The 24,223-nt window shown below is 39.3% G+C and overlaps 1 protein-coding gene across 11 annotated transcripts in view; it reads left to right on the top strand.

Moving 5' to 3' along the window:
- NAV3 (neuron navigator 3) overlaps positions 1 to 24,223 on the top strand; it is an 859,499-nt gene that overhangs the window by 691,482 nt on the left and 143,794 nt on the right. For 9 of the 11 annotated variants that reach the window (XM_075066761.1, XM_075066765.1, XM_032798953.2 and 6 more), the window contains 3 exons: positions 9,626 to 9,734; positions 10,129 to 10,512; positions 14,735 to 14,854. In XM_075066761.1, coding sequence (XP_074922862.1) covers positions 9,626 to 9,734; positions 10,129 to 10,512; positions 14,735 to 14,854 — 613 coding nt within the window. Of the gene's footprint in view, positions 1 to 1,085; positions 2,218 to 9,625; positions 9,735 to 10,128; positions 10,513 to 14,734; positions 14,855 to 24,223 lie in introns of those variants that run through there. The other 2 variants (XM_032798954.2, XM_075066769.1) reach the window with 1 other exon arrangement.

Raw genomic sequence — 24,223 nt, forward strand, 5'->3', positions numbered from 1 at the left:
TTGTTGCTAGGAGATGTTTTTTATCCAGCCCTACCTTCAGTAGCAGCTGTAAAGTGAGAGGGTGAGAAGCAAATAGGACACTGGGGCAACTCTTAATGCCTATTTATTACTAGTATAGCAAGTCTTCAAATAATCTGTCTTTGTGTATCATTAACTCCTGGGGTTTCCCACAATACAGTGTGTGTGTTACAGGTGTATCATGATACTGACAGAATCAGTGTATTGTTATGTAGCATTTCTATATTTATATTTGGACATTTCTGCACAGATTTGGCCAAACTGATTGCTCCTGGGTAAACCTTTGTGTTTCAAAGATGGAATAAAATTCTGCTTTAGTGCTAATTTTCTGTTCAGACGTCTTAATTATTGATACAAGTATTTTTTCCCACTGGGAGAAGATATATTTTGAATGTTAGTCTCCTTTCTTTGTATGTGTAAAAGCCACATTTAGCTCTTGTGAACTTTGTTTCAAACTTGAAATTGGGTAGCTTTGTAAGAAAACTGTATTCTTTCTATAGAGTATTTTACTTAATAGGTTCCTTTTTGAAGGTTGTGAACCCTTGATTTTTATCAAAGCTTTATAATTCCATAGTAGCTTCTGAATCCCAAGAATTTTTTTGAAGGAGGAAATGAAATCTCTCACTTTAAAAATCACTGCCACAGAGTGGGTAGCATCAGGCTCCATTCTTTAGTTTCTTTATCCTCTTAAATTAGATTTGTTCATTTACAGCAGAAATTGCAAGATTCAAGAACCATTTGCAAATCTGCTTTTTAACTGCCTGCAAAGGGAGTAGCAGGGAGAAGGAATATATAGTTTTTCATTCTTACCTTCCAGGGAGAAAAATAGCATTTCAGTGTGAGCTAGGGCTAATATTGTAGCAGCCCATTCAGGTGAAGCCGTGTCTTGAAACCTGTGGCATTTTAAACTGGACAGAGGCTTTTATGTCTCCGGTTTAATTCACCAGGATGTTTGCTGCCATGGCAGCCAGCAGCATCCACTGCAGTAGCAGAGAAGAGTCATAGATCTGGGAATGCAGGTTGAATACTAAAATGTGAGGAGGCTTGTGCAGAGCTTTGCTTCAGTGGTTAATTTTGGCTCTTATTGAGCTCTGACGTGTAGGCTGTAGTTGCAGCTCTGTGTCAGCCCATCTAAAGTACAGAGCTGTGCATTGGGGTCGGTCATGATCTAGTGAGAGGGAAAAAAACACAAGACAGTACTTGCGCTGTACTTTGGATTTCAGAACACTGCAGCTGTAGAGAGAGATGCAGGCCCATCATTCTGATGAGACTGGTGATTGGATGAAGAGGGGAGAATGCAGTTGGCTTTCGGGATTACTTCTATGTGGGAGCAGAGTGTTTGATCAACTCTCTTCTGCTTGAGAGAAATTCGAGTAAAAATGCCTGTAAGTACTGCAGATTAACATGACTGGAAAGAAGTGGCTTAGCACAGGCAGCAATGTAAATTTAGAGAAAATAACTATGCCTGCCTAGTCATTTACAGCACATAAACTGGATGCTTGAGCTTAGCTTTTCATTACAAGTGCAAAGATGTGCTTTATGGTGTGTGCATCGTACAGTACTGAAAGGGTCACATCTGAGACCTGCTTAAAGATTTGAGCTACTGTAGATCTAGGAATATGAAATCTGGCTGAGGTGAAGTTTTAGCTGAAAGGATGCAACGACCTGCTGAATTATCAGTCTTTAAAGGCAAGGCTGTTAGAAGAGGGAATGCTCGTCTTCAGAAACAGAAGTCTTTGACCAACCTTACGCTCATAAGTGAAGGGGAGAAGAGACGATACTCATACAGGGAGAACTGGTTTGGAAATGCCTCAAAATGTAGCCAGAATTGTCATCAGAGAGAGGCAGAAGTTGAAGATAGAATCTCATTGTCCAAGTTGCTCTCGCAGTCGGTGCACTCTCTTTACCATACCAACAGTGCAACATCTGAGAAAAATGAAGTCTTACCAGCTGCTGGAAGCAATAAATCAAGTAGAAGATCAGGAGGCCAGTCTACAGATGAAGGTTTTGAGGTTGGTAATGAGGAACGGGACAAATCAGATGATGAAAATGTCCCCTGCAAGTCAAATTTCACTAGCAGGAACTGGGCAGAGGAAGAGGAAGAAGGCTGCCTCCGTGAAGGGACTGCACAGCTGGATGAGGATGTCATAATGACAATGCTGGGTGATTTAGAACAAGTACTTTACACGGATATATTAGGTAAGTTAATTTCCGTTTGACACAAGAAAGGGCAGAGTTACATAAGTGTTAGAACAGATCTGCATGGAGCAGACTTTGTTGACAGTAATATTGTGAGACAGAATTGGGTTTGTTTGCAATAGTATGTAAAATTGAATTTTAGAGTATTCCTCTCTTGCTATTTCCTTCCTTTTAGCTTTAAAGAGTGTAGGAAATGAAGACTAGTTTCTAAATCTTTTTTGATAGGTATATCAGCAGCAATACAGTATGTGAGTGATTACACACAGTTTTCTTAGCTCTTTAAAAATAAAGTGAAACGTGCTAACAGTTTATTAATAAATATTATATTGCAATTTTAATAACTTTTCTTCTCATTAATGTAAAATTAGACTCCTTGGATTATTAACAAGGACTGTTCTATGTAGGCAATATTATGGCCTAGTTATGACTTTACCCTCACATTTTCCCTCCTCCCTGCAGGTAATCTCATCCATAAACATGGAATTTCAATAGAATTGTGGGTGCCAAAGCTTCACATTCTAGCTTCATGAATTCGTGATAGCAAGCATCTAAATTTCACAGCCGTAGGAGCTTCAAAAACCTTCTGTGCTGCTGATGTTACTTTTCATCTCATTCTCTGAAAGGATGGGTTGTCCAAATTGTTCATTTCAGAAGCTTTGTGCTATTGTGTAGGGAAATGGTTGAATGGTATGCATCTTTTGCCAAGGCTGCAGAGCGTATATCTAGTCTGTAGGTTTCCTCCTGGTATATATTTGGACTCAGACTGGCGTTAAAGATTTAGGATATAATTTATGAAGAAATTTAAATTTGGTAAAAATGTTTCATTTTAAACTAATATAGAAATTAGATATATTCTTAACTTTTAAGACCCAGAGTACTTTACACTGAGGTGTCAGGTTTGACTTTTTGCACAGAGATTAGGGAACAGGTAGTTGAGAAATCTGAGTTGTATACCTGACTCTGTCATTTGCACCTCTGTGAGCCTTCCTTCCCCACCTGCAAAATGAGGATAAATATACCTTCCTTTGTAAAGTGCTTTGAGATCTAAGGAGGAAGAATTTTACATGGGAGCTTATTTTTATTACTATTATCTGGAAATACTTTGATGAAAGATCCCATACAAGTGAAATTATTATTTTTATTATTATTTTATTATTAGTATCTGCTTCAAGCATTAATTATAGTTAAGGCTACATTTTAGTCACAAGTAGTTTTTGTGAAAATCATGGATAGGTCACGAGCAGTAAACAAAAATTCACAGCCCGTGACCTATCCATGACTTGTACTATATACCCCTAAATCTTGAGTGCTCGAGCTGGGGGCTGGGAGTGCTGCAGATGCTCGGGGTGGGGGCGCCATGCGTGCTCTGTGGGGAACAGCCCAAGACCTCCATTGGTGCAGGGGAGGGCAGAGGAGGTTGGCAGGGCTTGCAGGCTCCCTACCAGCCCCATGTGGCTCCCTGGAAGAGGCAATATGTCCCTCCCTCAGTTCCTAGGCAGAGGTGCGACCAGGGAGTCTCTGCGCACTGCCTCTGCCCCAAGCACCAGCCACGGCCAATGGGAGCTGCAGGACTGTCACCTGTGGGCTGAGGCAGCGCACAGAGCTGCCTGGCGACACCTCTGCGGAGCCCTCATCTCCTCCGTCACCCCGTCCCCAACCCTGAGTCCCCTCCCACACCCAAATTACTGTTGCTGCTGCAGGGGCGCAATGGCCCAAGACTGCCCCAGCAGCAGCCAGTGCGGCTGGACAGGGACTGCCCGAGCTGCTCAGGTGGCCCTGGGCCAGCAGCACCAGTCACTGCAGACGTCACAAAGGTCCCGGGAAAGTCTCAGAATTCGTGACTTCCATGACCTCTGTGACAAATTCACAGTCTTAATTATAGTCAGCATGTAAGTTTTAGAATTATCAGTATCAGGGTTATTGATAAAGCAGTTAAAGGTAAACATCACTTTTGGAAGTCTAACATACCTGAACAGTGACTTCTTTAAAAATGATCAGTTTGATTGTTTGTGTTTGTATCTCAAACAGGAGAGAGCTGTAGATATTTGCAGAGAGAATCCATTGTTGTTTAGTGTGCTATAAAGCTGCTATATGCAAGAGTTTTTGATATGTACATTAATCATGAATGTTGAAGCCTTGAATGAGTGAAGCAGGTCACTCCAGATGAATGCCAATAAAATCTTTATACTATACCTTCATGTAATCTGCACATATCAGATACTTTGAAGGAAAAAAAAACCTTAGAAACTTTTTAATTTTTTTTTACTGATTCTATTTTTCTTTTTTCCTACCTGTAAAGCTATTTGGCTATAGTAACATGAGCCCATCAGTAAAGGCCTAAAAGCCTAAAAGAAGGAGAGAAATTAAAACTAATACAGTTTAAAAATCTCTAGAAATAATACTAAATAGCTTTTCTTTACATAATAATGTTACAGTTTCACTGTCAGATATCTTCTCATCTGTTTGTGCTAGAAACAAAGAGCTTTGTGCCATTGGAAATGGGGGATTATTCAGTTTCTAATTTCCTTTTCTACCTTTGTGAGATTACAGGAGAATAGACTTTAAACAGGTCATTTTCCCAAGACAGAATATTGCCACTCTTGAGCTTTGGAGAGAGTAATTTTGGGAGAGAAATACTGTGTTTTGAGGGAAAGAAATGGTAGCCCCATTCAAGGATCAAGACTCCATTATCATGTGCTTTGTACACACACAATAAAAAAGACAGGACCTACCAAATGTAGTTTATATTCTACATTCTATATTCTATATTGACAAGGGACAACGGGTAGAAACAAACAAACAAACAAGGGAAGGGAGAGGATAAAGTAACAGTGAATATTAAATATTGAAAGGATTAGCAATAATGTTAAAAGTAACTACATACAAAACACACACCCAAATAAAAACATTGTAATTTTAAAATCCAAAGGTTTTAGAATATGGAAATGAATAGTTAAGGCAGATAAATATTCAGATATCTTCCATCCCTCAGATAAATATACACATGTTAAGTATGGATATTGCACAGTCTAAGAACAGCCTTAACTCTGCCCCCTCACACCTCTAAACCCTTCCTTTGTCTATAGACCAGGAAATCCTTCTACACCATCCCATTATATGTTATATACATTTCCAACATGGGCTGCAAACCTTTACAAATGAACAAGATCCACAGTTCCAGTCTTCCCTCAGACCAGTATCTTCCTTCTTACCCTCCAGTTACAGAACTGAGATTTAACCTTCCCCATCCCAGTTTCCATTATGCTCAAAATAACATGCATATTATATATTATTTTCACAAACAATTACTCCTTGCACCATTTCCTCATCCACTGCTCCATATGATACAGAAATCTCAATGTACTGCCTCCACCCCTCATGCATGGTCTAGATCAATGATTCTCAAACTCTGGGCTGGGACCCCAAAGTGAGTTGCAACCCCATTTTAAGGGGATTGCCAAGGCTGGCGTTAGACTTGCTTGGGGCCAGGGCTGAAGCCAATGCCCAAGCCCCACCGCTGGGCTCAGGTTACGGGTCCCCCACCCGGAGTTGTAGCCCTAGGCTTCAACTTTGCCTCCCCTCTCCCCTACACCTGGGGTGGCAGGGCTTGGGCGGGCTCAGGCTTCAGTCCCGCCTCCTGGGGTCGTGTATTCATTTTTCTTGTCAGAAGGGGGTTGCAATGCAATGAGTTTGAGAACCGCTGGACTAGATGTATCACTCTGCCTTTTCTTTTTTCATCTTCACAGTGTAAGTCACAAATCCAACTTTCCAAAAATATACTATACCACATTTAAGCAAATCCACAGTACGCATATAGGCTTGATTTCGGAAAGGTACTTAAATCTATTCCTACCTTCAAGACATGAATAGTCCCATTGATTTCACTGGGACTTCTCATATGCTTAAAGTTAAGCACATTCTGAAATGCTTTATTTAGTTAGGGCCATTGGCATCAGAAGTAAGGCTGGGTTTACACGCATTTTTTCCACTGCTATAACTATTTCAGTTGGATGTGATTTTTATAGAAATAGTTATACCGGTACAACCCCTAGTGTGGATGCAGATATACTGGTATAAAGGCACCCATACCAATATACTTTATTCGTCTTCATGTACATGAATAAGCTATCAGAATTTTTATACTGATATAACTGTGTCCATACTTGAAGGGTTGTACCACTTTAACTATACTAGTATAATTAAGACAGACTGGTATAATTAAGACAGAACAATTTTTATCTGTAGACAAGCCCACAGAGTTCTCTGACTGGTACTATACTGCATTCGCCTACCAAGGAGGAAAGAAGTTGTTATATCTGTGCAGTACATTGTTTTCAGTTGTAACTAATGGTTTCAAAAATGTCTGAAGCATTTGTTTGTTGGATGAATGGATGGTAGGTAGGTAGGTAACAGGATGCAGAACTGAGTTAGAACATGAACTCAAAGAAATATAACTAGCCAAAATTTCAAACTAGAGAAAAGAATTAGTGACCTTTAGCCCCAAATTTCCTTTGCCCTTCCAGTAAATTGGGCTATTTTCAGATCAAAACAGTTTAGGGATGGAGTTACGACAGAGTTTATTATGGAACTTGATTTCAACCTTAACTAAAGTGCAATGACTATCAGTTAATAACACACACATAAGCAAGATGTATATTCAGCTTTTGCCAAATTATACCTTACAGCTTCCACACTTACTTCCAATTCTAAGACACATTATTTTCATTCCTTAATACATGAAAAACTGTGGTATCATACATACCATGGTGTGGTAACTGTTATTGGATATTGACTTATTAATTATGACTGCTGTATGCATGTATATCCACAGTCCAGTGAAAGAAAGGTGATTCTGGTGGGTTGAGGGATGCAGGCAGAGGGAAATAGCATAGTAAATTCTATAGTCTTTGGCCGTTTGGGAGTTATGTGGGCCTTTTTTACTAAGAGCTCTTATTTGAGCCTCAGCTATTGTTAGAAGTTAAATAGCATTTGTGGCCAAACATCGTTTTTTTCTTTGTGCTTTGCTAGCAGGTTGTGTCATTCCAGCCTTAGGCTGGCGTCACTACAGTTTATGCATTCCTTCATTGCCTCCACATTGATTAATGGATTAATTAAACCCCCCTCTTTCTATCTAGATTTCTGCTGCCAAAATAATCTTTCTTGTTCATTGTTTCAGTCTGGTTATGCACCTCTTTGAGTCTCTTTGCTGACTGCTCATTGCCTGGTGTGTCTTGCCTTGAAAGACCTACTTCAAGATTCATAGCCCCTGTCTACATTATGGTTATATCTGGTTGGAAAATGGAATTTCTGTTCCACTGAAAATTCCAACATTTTTTTTTTTAAAATCATTCCAAATTGCAATGAAAAGTCAGTTTTTGGAAATTTTCCATGGGACAGAAATTCAAAAAGTTTTCTGTTTGGAAGCATCAAAATGTTTCATTTTGATTAACATAAATGGTTTCAATTCAGTAAAATTGAGACAGTGTAATCTAATATTAAATATAGCATAATATAGTATTAACATTAATATTTTAATATAATATAATATAAAAGTGAAAACAATATTGTCAAAATGAAACAAGAAAGCCGAAAGGATTTGTTTCTAAATTTTCCAGTGAAAATATTGGCAAATTTCACAACAACCCACAAAATATTTTAATTTTGATGAAACTCTCTTTTCCTGTGAAAAATTGTTCCTCCAAAAATTTTTGTGTGAACTCTAATAATGGACTTAGTTTCCTCTTGCTTCTCACTCTGACTCTTCTGCTCTACCAGTGACACAACCATTTCCTCCCATCACTGATATTTCTATGCATTCTTGTGTACTGCTTCTTATTGTCCTCCCCAAATTTCCTCTTCAACTCTAGTCATATTTCAGTCTCACCTATACATTTATCTACAGGACATGAGGGGAACAAAAACGTAGCAACAGCACAAAAAAAGTCAGCAGTACGAAGTGTATATGCCTTACTGATTAAACATGAGATTATGTTGTTATCACCCTGTCATTTCTCACTTGTGTTTCTGATCTCTTCTTTTGTGTGGTGTTGAATTCAGATTCACAAGGTGTTCTCCTGACATCAGCAAATATGAGATCAAAGCTGAAGCAGTTTCTTAATATCACCAAAATCCTGAGATGGAATTACAACCTTAATTTGTGTATATCCCAGGGAAATGCTGAATTTAGAGTTAAATAATATTAACCTATTTTAAAAGGCTTTTACAATTTTATCACTGATAACATGTGTAGCATGCTGACTAAACTGGGGTTAATCAAGTGATGTATACGGGCATAAAATGATCAGTCCTGGCATCAGGGAGGAATAGTTTTCTCCATTTGTTCAGAATTGTACAAATTGCTAGAATTATATCTACCCCCACCCACTCCGAAGCATCACAAATGGGACACTGTCAAAGGCAACATTCCGGGTGTGATAAACCACAAAATCTGTGATACTATGTTATTTAATACTATACTCTTCAAAAGAAAAATAAATGGAAATATGGGGTAGTTAAATGATTATGTTAAAGTAACAAAAGCTGCTAGATAACCTATACCATTTTTAAAAATATATTAATTTCTGATTTTTAATATATATCAAATATTTGGTAATTTTTGTTATGTATTTATTTGATATTGTTTATTAGGCTTTTACATTCTTCCCGGGTAACACAGTATTTCACTATGTGCATTTTATCTTCTTGGGTTTATTTCTTTCTTGTACAGCGAAAAATTGTGGATTTGATGCAGGAACTTCTGGGTGAGACTGTATGGCCTTTGTCATGCAGGAGGTCAGACTAGATTATCATTATGGTCCCTTCTGGACTTAAAATCTATAAATGTATGAATTATATTGGGACTTAGTGTTTTATGTCCACTGTGAGGGTTATGGGGATAAGGCTCCAGGTCAGGAAAGCATCCCTACTCAGGAAGTGTGCTTAAGTACAGACTTAACTTTAAGTGCTTTCCTGAATAGGAATAGATTTTAAGTGTGTGCTTAAATGTTTTCCTAAATCAAGGCCTTAGTCTCCACAATCCCCACATTTTTCAGCCTTGTCAAGACCCTCCACTAACTTGCTATTTTTAAAATGAGCTTTTAATCACCACAAAACTTTTGATTGCTGTGTGTGCGCGCAATAAATATTGGCAGGATGAGTGTGTGCATGTTGTATGTGGGTGGATGGATGGACAGATCTACAAATACACTCTGGGAGCTTGTGTATATTCAAATTTTAAATGATATGTATGTGTATCCATATATAAATGATATCATGTATATAGTTGTCCACACACATTCATGTGTTAGTTTATATCTATATTTGTATACACACATACACGTGCACGCGCCCCATACGTGCACATGACTGCACACCCACACAGAATTTATATTATTTTGTTTTCTTCCAGGGGAAGACCCAGAAACAAGAAGAATGAGAACAGTAAAGAATATAGCAGATCTGCGACAGAATTTGGAAGAAACTATGTCCAGCCTTAGAGGGACCCAGATAAGCCACAGGTACTATTTCTGCATGGACTCCTTACATTTTGGAGTGTAGAAGAACACTTGCAGTCAAGAATTGCAGGCTTACCATTAGAGGTTAGCAAGGGAAAATTAACAGTGCAGTTTGTGAAGATACTATTTGTATGTCTGGGATTCTTGTCATAATAATTTGATGTAAGTGTTTTTTTACCTTTCTGTAAATAGTATCTCAGGATTCATTTGGAAGCTTGTCTACCGTTTTTAATCGATGATGTGTACAAATAAAATCCTGTAGAGAAAAAAGTATTGGGTTATTATATTCTTGGTTTACATTTCTATGCTCCACCTAGCAGTGCAGCTTTTGTTCATCCTTATTTCTCAGAAAGCGAAAGAGAGCACAATGAATTGACTTCTACATTTTGTCTGGCAGCACATTGGAGACAACGTTTGACAGCACTGTGACAACCGAAGTGAATGGGAGAAGTATACCAGGCTTGACAAGCCGATCCACGCCAGTGACTTGGAGGCTTGGCCAGGCTAGTCCTCGCCTCCAGGCAGGAGATGCCCCATCCTTAGGTAGTGGTTATCCTCGCAGTAGTGCTGGTCGCTTCATACATACTGACCCCTCACGATTCATGTATACAACACCTCTTCGCCGAGCAGCTGTTTCTCGCCTTGGGAATATGTCACAGATTGACATGAATGAAAAAGGAAGCAGTGATCTGGACATGTCCTCGGAAGTTGATGTTGGCGGTTACATGAGTGATGGGGACATTCTTGGGAAAAGCCTCAGAACAGATGACATCAATAGTGGGTAAGTGGCATTTTACCCAGCTGAAACTCTAATGCAGGACAGGGCAAATTGAACGGGATTTTGTATAAAGAAATCTAACCTGGTAAATGTAGAATTGTGGACACTACATAATGGTTAAATAAAATGGTAGCGCTGTTCTGACCCTTCTGTGGGGTCCAGCTTGTCCCCTATTGAAGTCAATGAGAGTTCTTGTATTAGCTTCAGGGTGAGCAGGCGCAGGTTTTTAGAGGCATTTATATAAAGTATTTATTGAGGTTTCCACAACTGTTTAGTAAAACCAGTTTTGTTTTATTGTGCCTTAGGGTTTTTTCAGTATTTTTCTTACATTTTTTTAGATGACATATTGTGTTTTCAGATGGAGCTGATGAAAGGCAGTTGCTGACAGGCCTGACTTTTTCTGTTTGCATGTCAGATGCTGTCTGTTATAGTCTTGCGTAACAGGCCTTTACCTCAGTTCTTCAACTGTGAATATCATTTCTGACTTATAGGAATATCCTTGGAGATAGGAATTTGTCGGTCACTATTTTCTTCTGGTTAACTCAGGAACAATGGATGACAATTATTTTCATTTCTGCATCCTATTTGTGTTTGTTCAGTTGATTTTCAGGGACTGATTTCATGCGAATGCTGAGAGCAGACTACTGTAATTTTGCATATAAAGATTCCATGTCCTGGCTCCACCCAAAAAGACCTTTATAATGTTTTTTATTTTAAATACAAATGTGCTAATGATGATATTCCTGGTTGATCTGTGTATATATCTGAGACTCTTGTCTTTGGTACTTCAGACAGGAGCCTTATGCTCATTTGCCACTTAGGTGTATTTGTATTAAGTAATTCAAACTCTACGAATTTACTTTGAGGGCTAGAAATTCCAAAACATAATTTAAGACAAAAGGCCTCATTTTCAGTATTATCAATATTTGAATTACTCTTTGCTGCTGCCTAATGTACCAGATAGTAGTGTATAGCAGGGAAAGCACAATTCAAAGGGTGTATTTTGTGCAGGGCACATTATAATATTCCAGGGTGCTTTTAGTGGACACCAGAGCTTCACAGTAATTCTGTCTGCTCAGACAACTGGAAACATGGAACATAGGAAATTATGGGACATAATTTACCAGTTTGTAGCTAGTAGATCAAATCAGCCCATTAATCACAAATGATTTAAAGATTGTTAACATATGAAGGCTATTTAGTGGCTTATGTGAAATTAGTTGGTGGTCTGAATCTAATCTTAGGGGACATTTGTTCACATCACATCACACTTAGCACAAATTGGGACTCTTGCTGACAATCTTATCAGAGATGTCAAAGATGGAAAGGACATGAGACTGAGATACTTTAACCCTAGAGATGGTCTCTGCAGGTCACAGCTGAGGCACTTTGATGGGGAAGGTTAGTGTCACAACCCATTCTGTAAGTGCACTGTGGATGTTTAAATGGCTAGCTTAGTATATTGCCTGCCTACCTTTCTGTGGTACAGGGAACTGTTTTCAATAACAACCTAAGCAATTCTACACACCAGCCTGGGGAAGATAAAGCATGATAGGGAGCTGATGTGACTGGTCTCTGTAGAAGTGTAGCTGAGGTTAAAGAATGGATGATGGTGAAACAGGATGTACTATTCCAACAACTTATCCACACTATGGCATTGCTGGCCGTCTTATATGAGCTTCCATGCCTCTGCCTGGATTTAAATAATGAGCTGAAAAGAAGAGGAAGAAGACAGCTCAGAATGATTTAATGGTGCCTGCTGTATCAAAGTAGAAGGGAGTGTGCAAGATGCTGCACAGTGATATTTGAAGCCCTCTTTTCCATAAAGAAAAATATGTTATATTTGTGCTTTGTTAAAAAAGAGAGCTTTTGCAGTGCTTGATGTGAAATATATTAATTAGGTTATCACATTAGAGAATGATGAAGTCATTGTGTTGTGTGATTTTTTTTTTTTTTATGTTGGCAGTAAGGATGACTCAATAAACAGTAAGTAGTAACGTGGTCAACTAACATACTGTAGGTACAGTAGATATTAAAATACTCGTTAATATGCTCTGAAAAGTCAAGATCCATTGAGGCATGTAAAGATTTATCTCTTTTTCCTCTCTCATTCTCACTTTAATTACTTTAAACACTTGGGGATAAGAATCCATCAGTAATTAAGAATTAGTGCGAGGAAGACCTACTTCACAAGTTAAGCCTCTCCACTATGGCCCTTATTTATACGAGGGGGGGACGTTACAGACTGGGTTGTGTTCTAACCACAGTTGTATTTAATGTGCAATTCCACAACCACAGCATTTACTGCATAATTCATCACCTGCTCCATAAATTTGCTCCAGAATCTAAGCTTTCATTAAAAAAAAAATAGCTTCTATAATTGTGAGGGAAACCTTCCATAAGTGAATCAAACATCATCCAGTACAGTGCTATGTTCTGTAGTCTTCAAACAGACCACCTGAAACCAGGGGGTTGCAAACTTACAGTACTTTTCAGATTGGGAAATACTTCTTAACAAAGGGATGTATGTTGTGGACGTTTTCATGTTTAATTAAAAAACAAGAACAACAACCACCCCTTTCCCCCCGCATTTTAATACTCAAAATTGCTGCAGAATTTAGGTATCTCTTGCCAAAAACTGCACAGGAGCTCACAAACTAAAGCCAGAATCCTTGGCTGCACTGCAGCAGCTTGGCACTGCAACATCTGCACCAAGCTGCTCGAAAGCCAGCTTAGCTAGCCATGGCAGGATCTTTTTAGCATAGGTGAATCCTCCAGTGGCATACAATTGGCATAGCCATTTCTATGCCACCTCTTCCTGGCTGCTGGCAAAGTGGGCATGTGCTCTGGTGATACCAGGCTGCTGTATTAGCCCCATGAAACCAGTGGCAGTTGGTTTAAGTTAGAGCAGCTCTCAGAGGGATTCAAAAGGGACTGAACCAATATACAACTGGCCTGAGATAGGATAATGCAATCTTGTGCTGTACTGAGTGTTCTTTGGTTTAGCTGGAGATTGGGATCTAAGACTCTGAATAGAATTATTATAGCAAAATATTCATTTAATTGGACAGACATTTGAACTGAAAGATGAATATGGGTACCACTATTTTATGACCATAGAAAAAGTTGCATTTACAATCATTTGAGTTGGAGGAGAACTCCATCCTCACTACATCGTGACAGAAATAAAGCCTAAAACATTCAGTGTAAAAGAGTGTTTAGATCTGTCTTAAATAGCTTCAGTTATGGTGACTGTACAGTCTTCCACTGTGTTTGATTACCTAACTGCTGTAATTAAATATCCCACCTACATTTCCTATGTGTATTGTAGAGTATCATACAGCCGCATGGTGCTATACAAAAGCAGCGTCTTCACCAAAGGTCTTACATTTAAAACAAGAACAACAGGATGAGGCAACAACCCAGGAATGGGATGCGGAAAGTGGGAGCATGGGAGACAAGGCAATATGATAGGGAATCTCAGGAGAGTAATGCATAGATCTTGAGAGTTACACAGATTTGTGGTACTGCTTAATTAAAGACCATTGAGCCCCTAAAGATGTGACTGAGTTTTAGGTAGGAATCTCAGAAATTCTTGCTGCTACTTACAATTCAATCACCTTTAATAAGTCTTTAGTGATTTACATGAAGCAGCACCACACAAGTTGCTGTAATTTTTAGCCTTCTAAATTTCATTCAGTAAACATAAAGAAAGCAGTATGAAGAACAACATAGAAAGATGACAGCACAAATGGTCAGATTTTTAAAAGCCAGCTTCCATTTTTTTCAGCTGACTATCTGATTGCAGAGTAAGGACTGTAAAGTCAGATTTCTTAAGCTCTGTCTTCTGTTCACCCTCTCAGATGCAAGTGCTTGCTTTTTCTTGATTCTGGTGCTGTTGCCTTCAGCCAGCATCTCAAAATGCAAGACAGATTCATGAAGGGACCTGGGAGACTTTAAAATTTAACACAACTCTTTTTTTCCTGTGCTAAACACAAACCAGGCAAAATATCCTAGAGAAATAACAAGAGTGGCAGAGGCTGATCTCATTGTGGGGGAGACAGTGTCATGAAAGGCCATACACTGATAATATTAATACAAAAGTACTACAAAGTGGGAAAACCTTTACTTTGAGCTTTGAATTCGACAGCCCATTAGCTTTAGAACAAAACATAGTTGCCAGATGTTTGCATTTCCTACTGATTGACCATATATTTATTTTCAGGTACATGACAGATGGAGGACTCAACCTGTATACAAGAAGTCTGAACCGAATACCAGACCTAGCTGCCTCCCGAGACGTAATCCAGAGAGGGGTGCATGATGTGACTATGGATGCTGACAGGTAACACCTTTTTTTCTATAAAAACTATTGAAGCTTGCAGACGAGGTCTTATCATCATTCATACCTGCCAGCATTTCAAAGCTATTCCCAAGTAGTAGTGAACGCAGGCAGAATTCATGGCTCATTGGGATCTTAGCCCTCAGGATTGAGAGGACCCAATGCCGCAGTAAGTGGGGGGAAATGTCTATCTGGGAACAAGAGTCTGTTAAAAGGAAGAGAACATGGAGGAAGAATCCATTTTGTGAGGATGGGGGAGAATGTTAAGGAATCCAGAATGGGGGTGGAGATTGGGGGTTAAACTCTCTGAAATGGGACGTGATGATTTCTTGGGGTAAGTCTTGTAAACAGGGATACATGGGAAGAACAAATAGAGTGAAAATGGAGCACAGAGTTGCAAAGTGAAAAGCTAACACAAGGAAAAGGGAGAGAAGGGAAGGAGCAGAGCTGGGGGTAGGAAGCAATATATACAGGACTCTGTGCCAGATGGCCACCAGCGTGCTTTTTTGGAGCAGCATAATGCCAAATGCTCCATGGAGTGTTCTAGTGTAATCTCTGCTCAGCTCTCCATCCACTTTGTACCCCTAGGGATGCTAAAAGAAAGCAGCCCCTGTGGATGCAGGGACTGAAATTATAACCAGCTTCTGTGCAGGCATGCAAAAGGGAGAAGACTCCTTGCATCATCCTCTCCTTGTGCAGCTGTGAAAAATCCAGGCATAGTCCAGCCCAGCCCAGCCCAGCATGTATACCAGAGATTCACTTGTGCAAGCCTCGTTTGGAAGAGGATCTTCTATCCCTTTTCCTTTAGCCAAAAAATATATTTTTCAGAGATGGACTCAAGCCACCAAGTCTGGATCTAAATTCATAGCCCATCTTTTGGAGAGCTCAGAGTTGTTCAGAGCTCAGATTTTAGTCCAGACCATGACAGAGATAAGCTCCAGCTGCAGAACTTGGCAAAGCTGAGAATTCAGTGTGTGATTTCTGTCCATTTTTTAAAAAATCAAGTTTCACTTTAGGGGAAACAAAGAGAGGGTTTTATCAGGGGGAGGGAAAGATTCGCAAATTTGTACTGGTTTTGGAAACCTAGCAAATTAGCTGAAGCAGCTCCCATGACCTCCAACTCTATGAGGTCAGTCCATCCTTGGGATTTAGGAAAACATGTTCATGATGTAAGGCTTGTACCGTCTGGATTAGTCAAACAATACATATAATGCACAAAAAGGTAGTTTTAATCCAGAGGTGCAGTTACTTTTCTTTCAATGCTTTTCTTTGTTAATGAATTACCATGGATAGACTTTGCCAAAGAAGTTTTTTTTAAAGAGGAATCAAAAGGAAGGGAATCCAAGCATTGAAGGAAGTGCAAAGGCAAGAGTAGGAGAGGAATATATATAATTTGGTTGGAGCTCTCTTAGGCAAATAAGAAAAGGAGGAGGAGGAAATGAGAGATGAGATGTAGTCAGGATGGACTTGTGTGAAGCCTTGACTGTGAGAGAAGCAGCTTAAATTATATGCATAAGAAAAAAGCTGGAGAGTTTGGAAGACGGGAGAGACAGGATGACAGTTTAGCATTAGATATTCAAAATTGTTAGAGATTGGCCTATGCTTCAGCATTCAAATATTAATTTCAAACCACCCAAAATTTCAGAAGTAATCTGACCCAGGTTTTTAGCTCAAGTCCATTACAGAGTGAGGGTCGAGATCTTCCTCGCTTTCCAAGATCTCAACCCCAATCAGGGATTTTGGTTTGTGAACACCTCTACAAATTGTGTTTCATTCTGTACGTATGGATGTCCTGTATATACCATTTATGTACATAAATATTTTGCAAGTGTATATTATTCTGGGGAATGGCAGCAGCTCCAGTTATTAAAGTTGCTAGATATTTCCCATTATTAGACCATTTTCAGTTGCTTATAATTACCTCTTTGCCAAATTTTAACCATTTGGACTGAACACGTTTTCCTTATGTTAAAAAAATTATGGTGACCTCCTCTTTGGAGAGCCTTAGCCTCATTCAGTGCACAGGATCCATCTGCTCTTGGGATGAATCGGGTTTGTGTAGTAAAGGAGACTGTGTCTGTCAGACTCTTGCTTCATTTGTTCAAGAGGTTGGAAGGTGTTTAGTGATTGACACAGGGGTTTTTAGAGAGACAAAGGGATGTCTCATGGTCAAGGCACTTGAATGCTAGCCTAGAGAACTGAATTCTATCCCTGCATTCCAGCAGAGTAGCTGTGATCAAGTCATTTAAATCACACTTTTAACAGGTCACCACTACTTGTGTGTTCTTCATTTTCTGGATGCTTGATTTGATACTCTGTGGTCTGATTTGCAAAAGTACTCAGCACTCACAACTGAAGTCAATGGGAGTTGTGCTTTGGACATATAAAGTACTGTATAATACTAAGTAACCTGAAAAAATTAGGTCCTAGGCATCTTAAATTGGGAACACAAAATTAGTGGAAACTTTTTACTTTATTCTCTGTGCCTCAGTTTTCCGTCCTTAAAATGGGGATAATACTACCCCTTTTCCTCACAGATGAGAACATAAATTAACTTATTTGTGAAACAATCAGATACTATAATGATTAGCACCATAGAAAAGCCCTTGGGGAAATTAATAATTCTGTCTTCAGAGCAGGATTCGAATAGCGCACAGTAAATAAGGCACAGGACCAGACATTGAACAATAAGAAAATAAAATATTGAATAGCTGATAACTAAGTTCCACTTAAACGCTAAATAAGGCAGGGGTTCTAAGAAAAAAATAGTAAGTGGTCATGTCATTAAAGTTTATATCATAATGCATATACACATGGGGGCTGAATTAGTTTTGGCATTTCCTAACTTTGCAACTTCAGAAATGGTCCTTTAACATAGTTTTTTAAATATGTATTATAAGTATATGCTATGCCACCATGCAGAATGAGAATATGGTTTTCAAGTGCCAAAAACGGTTGTTTGTTTTTATGAGTTCTTCTGACCACAGAACTCATGTTTGCCAAAATGAAGCTGATGCACAAGAAAGCTGTGTTTGATCATTTTAATGAAATGAAAATAAATTATTGTGCATTTCAACAATGTGCACTGTATTTATAGTATGAAAGACTAAATGGAAAAAGCAATGCAAAGATTGATGTGACCCTTGCTCTGATTGGTGGGATGGATTTCCATACTTTATCATAGTGGATATACTTATGGTTTGATTTTATCCTCAAGTAGTGTTGTGGATATTACTTTCATACCCAGAAGAAGAAAAAGAGTTTATATTAAGGTTTGACTTACAACTTAAATGTTATACTTTCATGTGGGAGGCAGTGTTCCCTCTAATTTTTCCCACCGAGGTGCACCTTCATAACTGTGCACATAACAAAATTCATGTGGTGGGGGTGGGGCAGAGGTTCAGGGGGTTCAGCATGTGGGAGGAGGCTCAGGGCTGGGGCAAAGGGTTAGAGTGCAGGGATGTGTGGGCTCTGGGGTTGGGCCAGGGATGAGGGGCTCAGGGTTCGGGCAGAGGGTTGGGGGGTGCAGGGTGTGATGGCTCCAGCTGGGGGTGTGGGCTCTGGGGTAGGGCCGGGGATGAGGGGCTTGGAGTACAGGAGAGTGCTCAGGGGCTGCAACAGAGAGAGAAGACTCCCTCCAGCTCTTTCTTTCTGCAGCAGCACCTGGGCTGGGTGGGGAGAGATGCCCTTCTGTGCTGCGGCAGCTCTTGGGCTGGAGGATAGGTGCCCCTCCCCAGCTGCGGCAGGTCGCCAGCCAAGTTCCTTGAGTGCCTGTGCAGCGCTAAATAAGCTGGCATGCAGCCATGCAGCTTACAGGGAATTTAGGTGGGAGGTCTATAGTGCTATCTGTCTGCCCTTTGTGGTTATGAAGGACATATATGTGCTCCATAAGAGAGGGTAAAGTACCAGTTGCCTTGCCAGAACGCCTCTTTCATGACATTACTGGTATGATCTTTTTGCCCCTGCCCACCTGGTTGGAAAGCACTTCATTGGCAGCTGTGTGCGGAGAGAAAATATCTGACACTACTGACGGTAGATATTTTACATTAGCATGCATCCATGGAGGGCTTTTTTTTCTATATTCTCTCCATTACTACAGCCAACAACTTTTGCTGGAAGTGCCTCCAAGTTCCTGATGGAAATTGCACTTGCGTTGTGCCTTTAATTCCTTTGTATCCTTTATGACGTTTTCTATTATTCAACTGGCAGCACAATGCTCTCCAGCCAGGTGGGCTAATGGTTTCTCTCGAGGAAAATGCCAGTTATGACAGATGCACGCTCTGGGTCTGATTTTCCTTTCACATACATGGCTAAATGAGAACTAACTCCACTGAAGTCAGTCTGGGTACAGTGGTGTAAGAAGAGGAGAAGCAGCCTACAGTGCTAATAATTACTCAGTAAGCAGCTACAGCTGGCCTCTGCCTCTTTCCCTGGGACTCTCAGACAGCCAACTAGTGGAGGAAGGTTCTTCATCCTCCCCCCCCCCCCCCCCCGTGTGGAAACCCAGCATGAAAGAGTTATTTTTAAATAACTTATAGGTTGTTCATAACATTATAACAATAAAAGTTTAAACACATGAAGTTCCAATATGTCTGTCAAAGTTCAAGAGTTGCTTACATAATACTATATACACAAAGCTCTCAAAAGGTTTATTGTAGCAGGTCATTTCACTGAATGATTCATGTCAGCTCAGAGAAGTGGATGAAGAGACACTGGAAACAGCAGAATTTAAGATAGCCCCATGGTTCTTGTATTGTCGATTTTCTTACTTGGACACTTTTTATCTTTAAAGTCCCATTTGCATGGATCATTTGCTGTTGTCCTTCCTGAGGTGCAAGCAAAGTTCCAGCTTGAGCAAATGGATCTTTTGAAGTGGGTGTGCATTTGTGTATAGCTCGTGGTCCTTTTGTGATTGAATTTTATTTTTATTTATCATCTTGCCCTTCTATCCTGCACTCTTATCGTTGGCTTTTGGGATTCACTAGGAGAGCATGTGAGGTGCATTCTTAAAGTTTGAACCCTTTGGGGAAGCTATATAAACTAAAGCAGGTTAGATGTAAGAAAACAGAATTAGTTAATTCCCTGGAAAGTAGAAAAGTAATTTGGAAGTGAGTGGTAGTGATTTGCAAGTCATTCTGTGTAGCCAGAAAATAAAAAGCCCTACTGTGGCCAAATCCAACCTTGTTATAAGTCAATCATGTTGTCTCTACTTATCTCAGGATGGAATTTGGCTCACTCTGTCAAAAAGCTATGACATTTTCCTTACTTTCACACTAATCAGCAGAAGTGGGTCACCCCATCTTTCTTCTTCCAGCACTATCTTTAACTTTATTCTTTCTTAGTAATGTGCCAGACCTCAGGCCAAGCATTCCATTTAGTTACATTTTATCTCTGGGAATCTCTCCATAAATTAAGCCATGTGCTTGGGGTCACGTCCAGGAAGTTAAGTGGCTGGTTCTCTGTGAATGTACCTCTTATGTACCTTGGTCACTACCCAGCTTGAATGGATTTTTATTGCACTGTGCTTGACATGAACCCATTTTCACAGAGTGTGTGTTCTTATATTTAGGGCTTCCTTAAAATGCTCGTACCATCTGTTACTTGTGCAGAGGATTTGGCAGTCATTTTACGCTCAGCTCAGGCTGCCCTGTTGTTTATTCTCAGCCAAACCATAATCACCATAATACATTATTAATTATAATTATAATAAAATAATTCCAGATTTTGCCTGCAGTTCATTAACTAACTTCCTGCCTGGCTGACTATGAGTCTTTCCTAGTATTTGCTTGAGTAGATGAATGTTCAGTAAGAATATTGTATTTTCTCAAAAAAGAAATTTGGGGAATTCAACTGTGAACCCAGTTTCACTACATTCAGTTCTGTTAGGAGCAGAAAGGATTATGAATGAGGACTTCAAATTTTGGTAGATTACCTGGATTATTTCCCCACTCCGTTCATTTTCAAAATTTTGGTCACTACATTAAATAGTTGATATTGTTTGGAATTTTACTCATCGGACAGTTTGTCTACACATAGGTGTTCAGTATGCTATAAAAGTAATCTGCCTCTCAGGACACCCCTGCTTGCTTTCTATATTTCAGTCCTGTAATCATTCTGTGCCTTCTTCCATGAGTCCCTCTTGCTTAGTACTAATCTGATTAATGTACCACTGTTCTCTCATATTAACACTATAAATGTTGCCTTTTCATTTAACCTCTTCGCTGCATTTGGTGGTTGTGATCTCTGTGGTATTAAAAGAAATAATCACACCATGTCTCTGAAGTAATAGGTAAGTAAATCAGTGAACAAATATCTTTTTTTTGCCCAATCCAACAGGCCTTACTCAGGCAAAACTGGGAACCCTACCAACTAAAAGTCTGCTGCTCTTTGCAGTACAGCTTGACATTCCTCTGCTGCATCTGCCTTCATCACAGAGTTCATCTGGCATTGGTACTCAGTGGCACACAACAGAAAAGGTCATTATATTAGTTTTGAAAACTGGCATGATTTACCACATCATGTGACCTGTTTTCATAATTTTTCATGGCTGTGATTTTGTAGTATACTGTATATCCTTAGGTCATAGTAGCAGTGAAATAACCTCAGTACTCTTGCTGTTGTTACACTGCTATCCCTGGAAAACATAATTAAAGAACCCATCTTCTGGTACAATTTAGATATAAAACTTTGTTTTTACTATTATTGCATTCTTCATCAGTTTTAATCTTCCATAATTTCTCTCAATATCTGTTACTGTTAACCTCTTCCACCATTTATGTTCATTATTTTCAAATCCTCTTGCTTTTCCATAGTCCCTGTTGTAAATCTGTACTCATTTTAGCATACGTTGTTGCTATGCCATCAAAAATAATTCTCAGCTAGAAGTATCTTTTTCAATACATATTTTTAGGGGTTTATTGTATTTCTGTAAACCAGCAGTGCTAAGCTAAACTATATAAAATCTAAGCATGTTTATATACAGCCCATGCTTGATAGATAAATCCTGTCAAATCAGTGCTGTCAATTTATGTGGCTGCTTTAAGTCATTAAGTGTACAGTGACACTTTTTTGGATGAATGTGTATTTTAAAAGATCAGAAATTAAGCTTGAAAGCTTGTCCCTTCCGCCAACAGAAGTTGGTCCAGTAAAATGTACCACCTACTTTGTCTCTCTCAGATCCCAGGACTAACACGTCTACAACACCGCAAACATAAATCAATAGTAAGTTTTATTTTAGCATGATTTGTAAATATATATATATATATTCTATATATACAGAATATTAGTTTAGAAAGGACATTTTACTTTGAATATGACTGTGTCCTTGGTCACATTTTCAAAAGCAAGAACCTGGTCAATATAAATAAAATAAAGCAACCTTTGACTAATTTTTGTGGGATTCTGCTCTTGCTTTGGTTCCTTTAAATTTTTATATCAATCAACAGAAACACAAACCAAAACACTAAATATTTAAGTTCAAATATCTTATTAATATCAACAATATAAACAATGTTGTTGTCATTCTGTCATAAATATGTTAAACTGTCAGAGACCTGCAATATAATGTCTGCTGACGTTAAGCTTACATAAGGAAACTACATTGAAAAGGAAAGAAAAGTAGATTGCAGATGTTTAACTCAAAACAAGAATGAGCTGCAAGTGATTATTTATGGGAAATGAATAACAAATGAAGTTTTCTCTTTCTCTATTTTTGTTAAATAGTAGCAGAAAGAGATAATGTCAGTTAATTTGCTGGTTCAGATTTGTGAAAGTGACATATATGGAAGTTGTGATGGGTTGGCTCACAGAAACCCCTTTGGGACTGCCATCTGATGTGCTGAGACTACTTCTGACCCATTTTCCCTGCCAGCTTGGGACTCCAGAACCTTGCTTGTTTAAGCCAGACATGCTAGCCTGCTATAAACCCAGACCCAGGTCTGAACAACGTCCCCCAAAAGCTGCAGGTTTAACTGAAAACAGCTTAAGAAGTGTTCCTGTCTCCAACACTGAGATGCCCAGCTCCCAATGGGGTCCAAACCCCAAATAAATTATTTTTACCCTGTATAAAGCTTATACAGGGTAAAGTCATGAATTGTTCGCCCTCTATAACACTGATAGAGAGAGATGCACAGCTGTTTGCCTCCCCTACCCCGCCCCGGTATTAATACATACTCTGGGTTAATTCATAAGTAAAAAGTGATTTTATTAAATACAAAGAGTAGGATTTAAGTGGTTCCAAGTAATAGGCAGAACAAAGTAAATTACCGAACAAAATAAAATAAAACACATAAGGCTAAACCTCATACAGTAAGAAAATGATTACAGATGAAATCTCACCCTCAATGATGTTCCAATAAGCTTCTTTTACAGACTAGCCTCTTTCTAGTCTGGGTCCAGCAATCACTCACACCCCCTGTAGCTACTGTCCTTTGTTCCAGTTCCTTTCAGGTATCCTTTGGGAGTGGAGAGGCTATCTCTTGAGGCAGCTGAAGACAAAATGTCGGTGTCTCCCAGGGGCTTAAATAGACTTTCTCTTGTGGGTGGAAACCCCCTCCTCTCTCCTATCCAGAATTCAGCTCCAAGATGGAGTTTTGGAGTCACATGGGCAAGTCACATGTCCATGCATGACTGAGTTGCTTACCAGCCAGGTCACTTTCCTGGGAAAGCTCAGATGTGGATTGGCATCTCCAAGTTCATAGTTAGCTTAAGTGTTTCTTGACTGGGCACTTACTGAGAATAGTCTTTTCTCAAGAAGCTGACCAACTGCTTCACTGAGGCTACTTACAATTAAACAAGTACATAGCCATAACTTCGAATACAACAATGATACATGCACACAAATAGGATGAATATATTCAGTAGGACCATAACCTTCACAGAGATATGTTACATGGCATATGTAGCATAAAACATATTCCAGTTATGTCATATATACATTCATAAGCATGTTCCCATTGAGCATTATGGTGTGCAACGTCACAGAAGTAAATGCAACCAGGAGTCCTTGTGGCAACTTAGAGACTAACAAATTTATTTGGACATAAGCTTTCGTGGGCTAAAACCCACTTCATCAGATGCATGGGTGAAAAATACAGTAAGCAGAATAAATATTATAGCACATAAAAGATGGGAGTTGCCTTACCGTGTGTGTGGGGGGGCGGTCAAGTGCTAACGAGCTAATTCAATTAAAGTGGAAGTGGCCTGTTCTCAACAGTTGACAAAAGGGGTGAATACCAAGAGAGGGAAAATCACCCCTTCTTGTCAACTGTTGAGAATAGGCCACTTCCACCTTAATTGAATTGGCTTGTTAGCACTGACCTCCCACTTTGTAAGGCGAGTCCCATCTTTTCATGTGCTATAATATATATTCTG

This window comes from Chelonoidis abingdonii, chromosome 1 (genome assembly GCF_003597395.2).
Source record: "Chelonoidis abingdonii isolate Lonesome George chromosome 1, CheloAbing_2.0, whole genome shotgun sequence".
NCBI lineage: Eukaryota > Metazoa > Chordata > Testudines > Testudinidae > Chelonoidis > Chelonoidis abingdonii.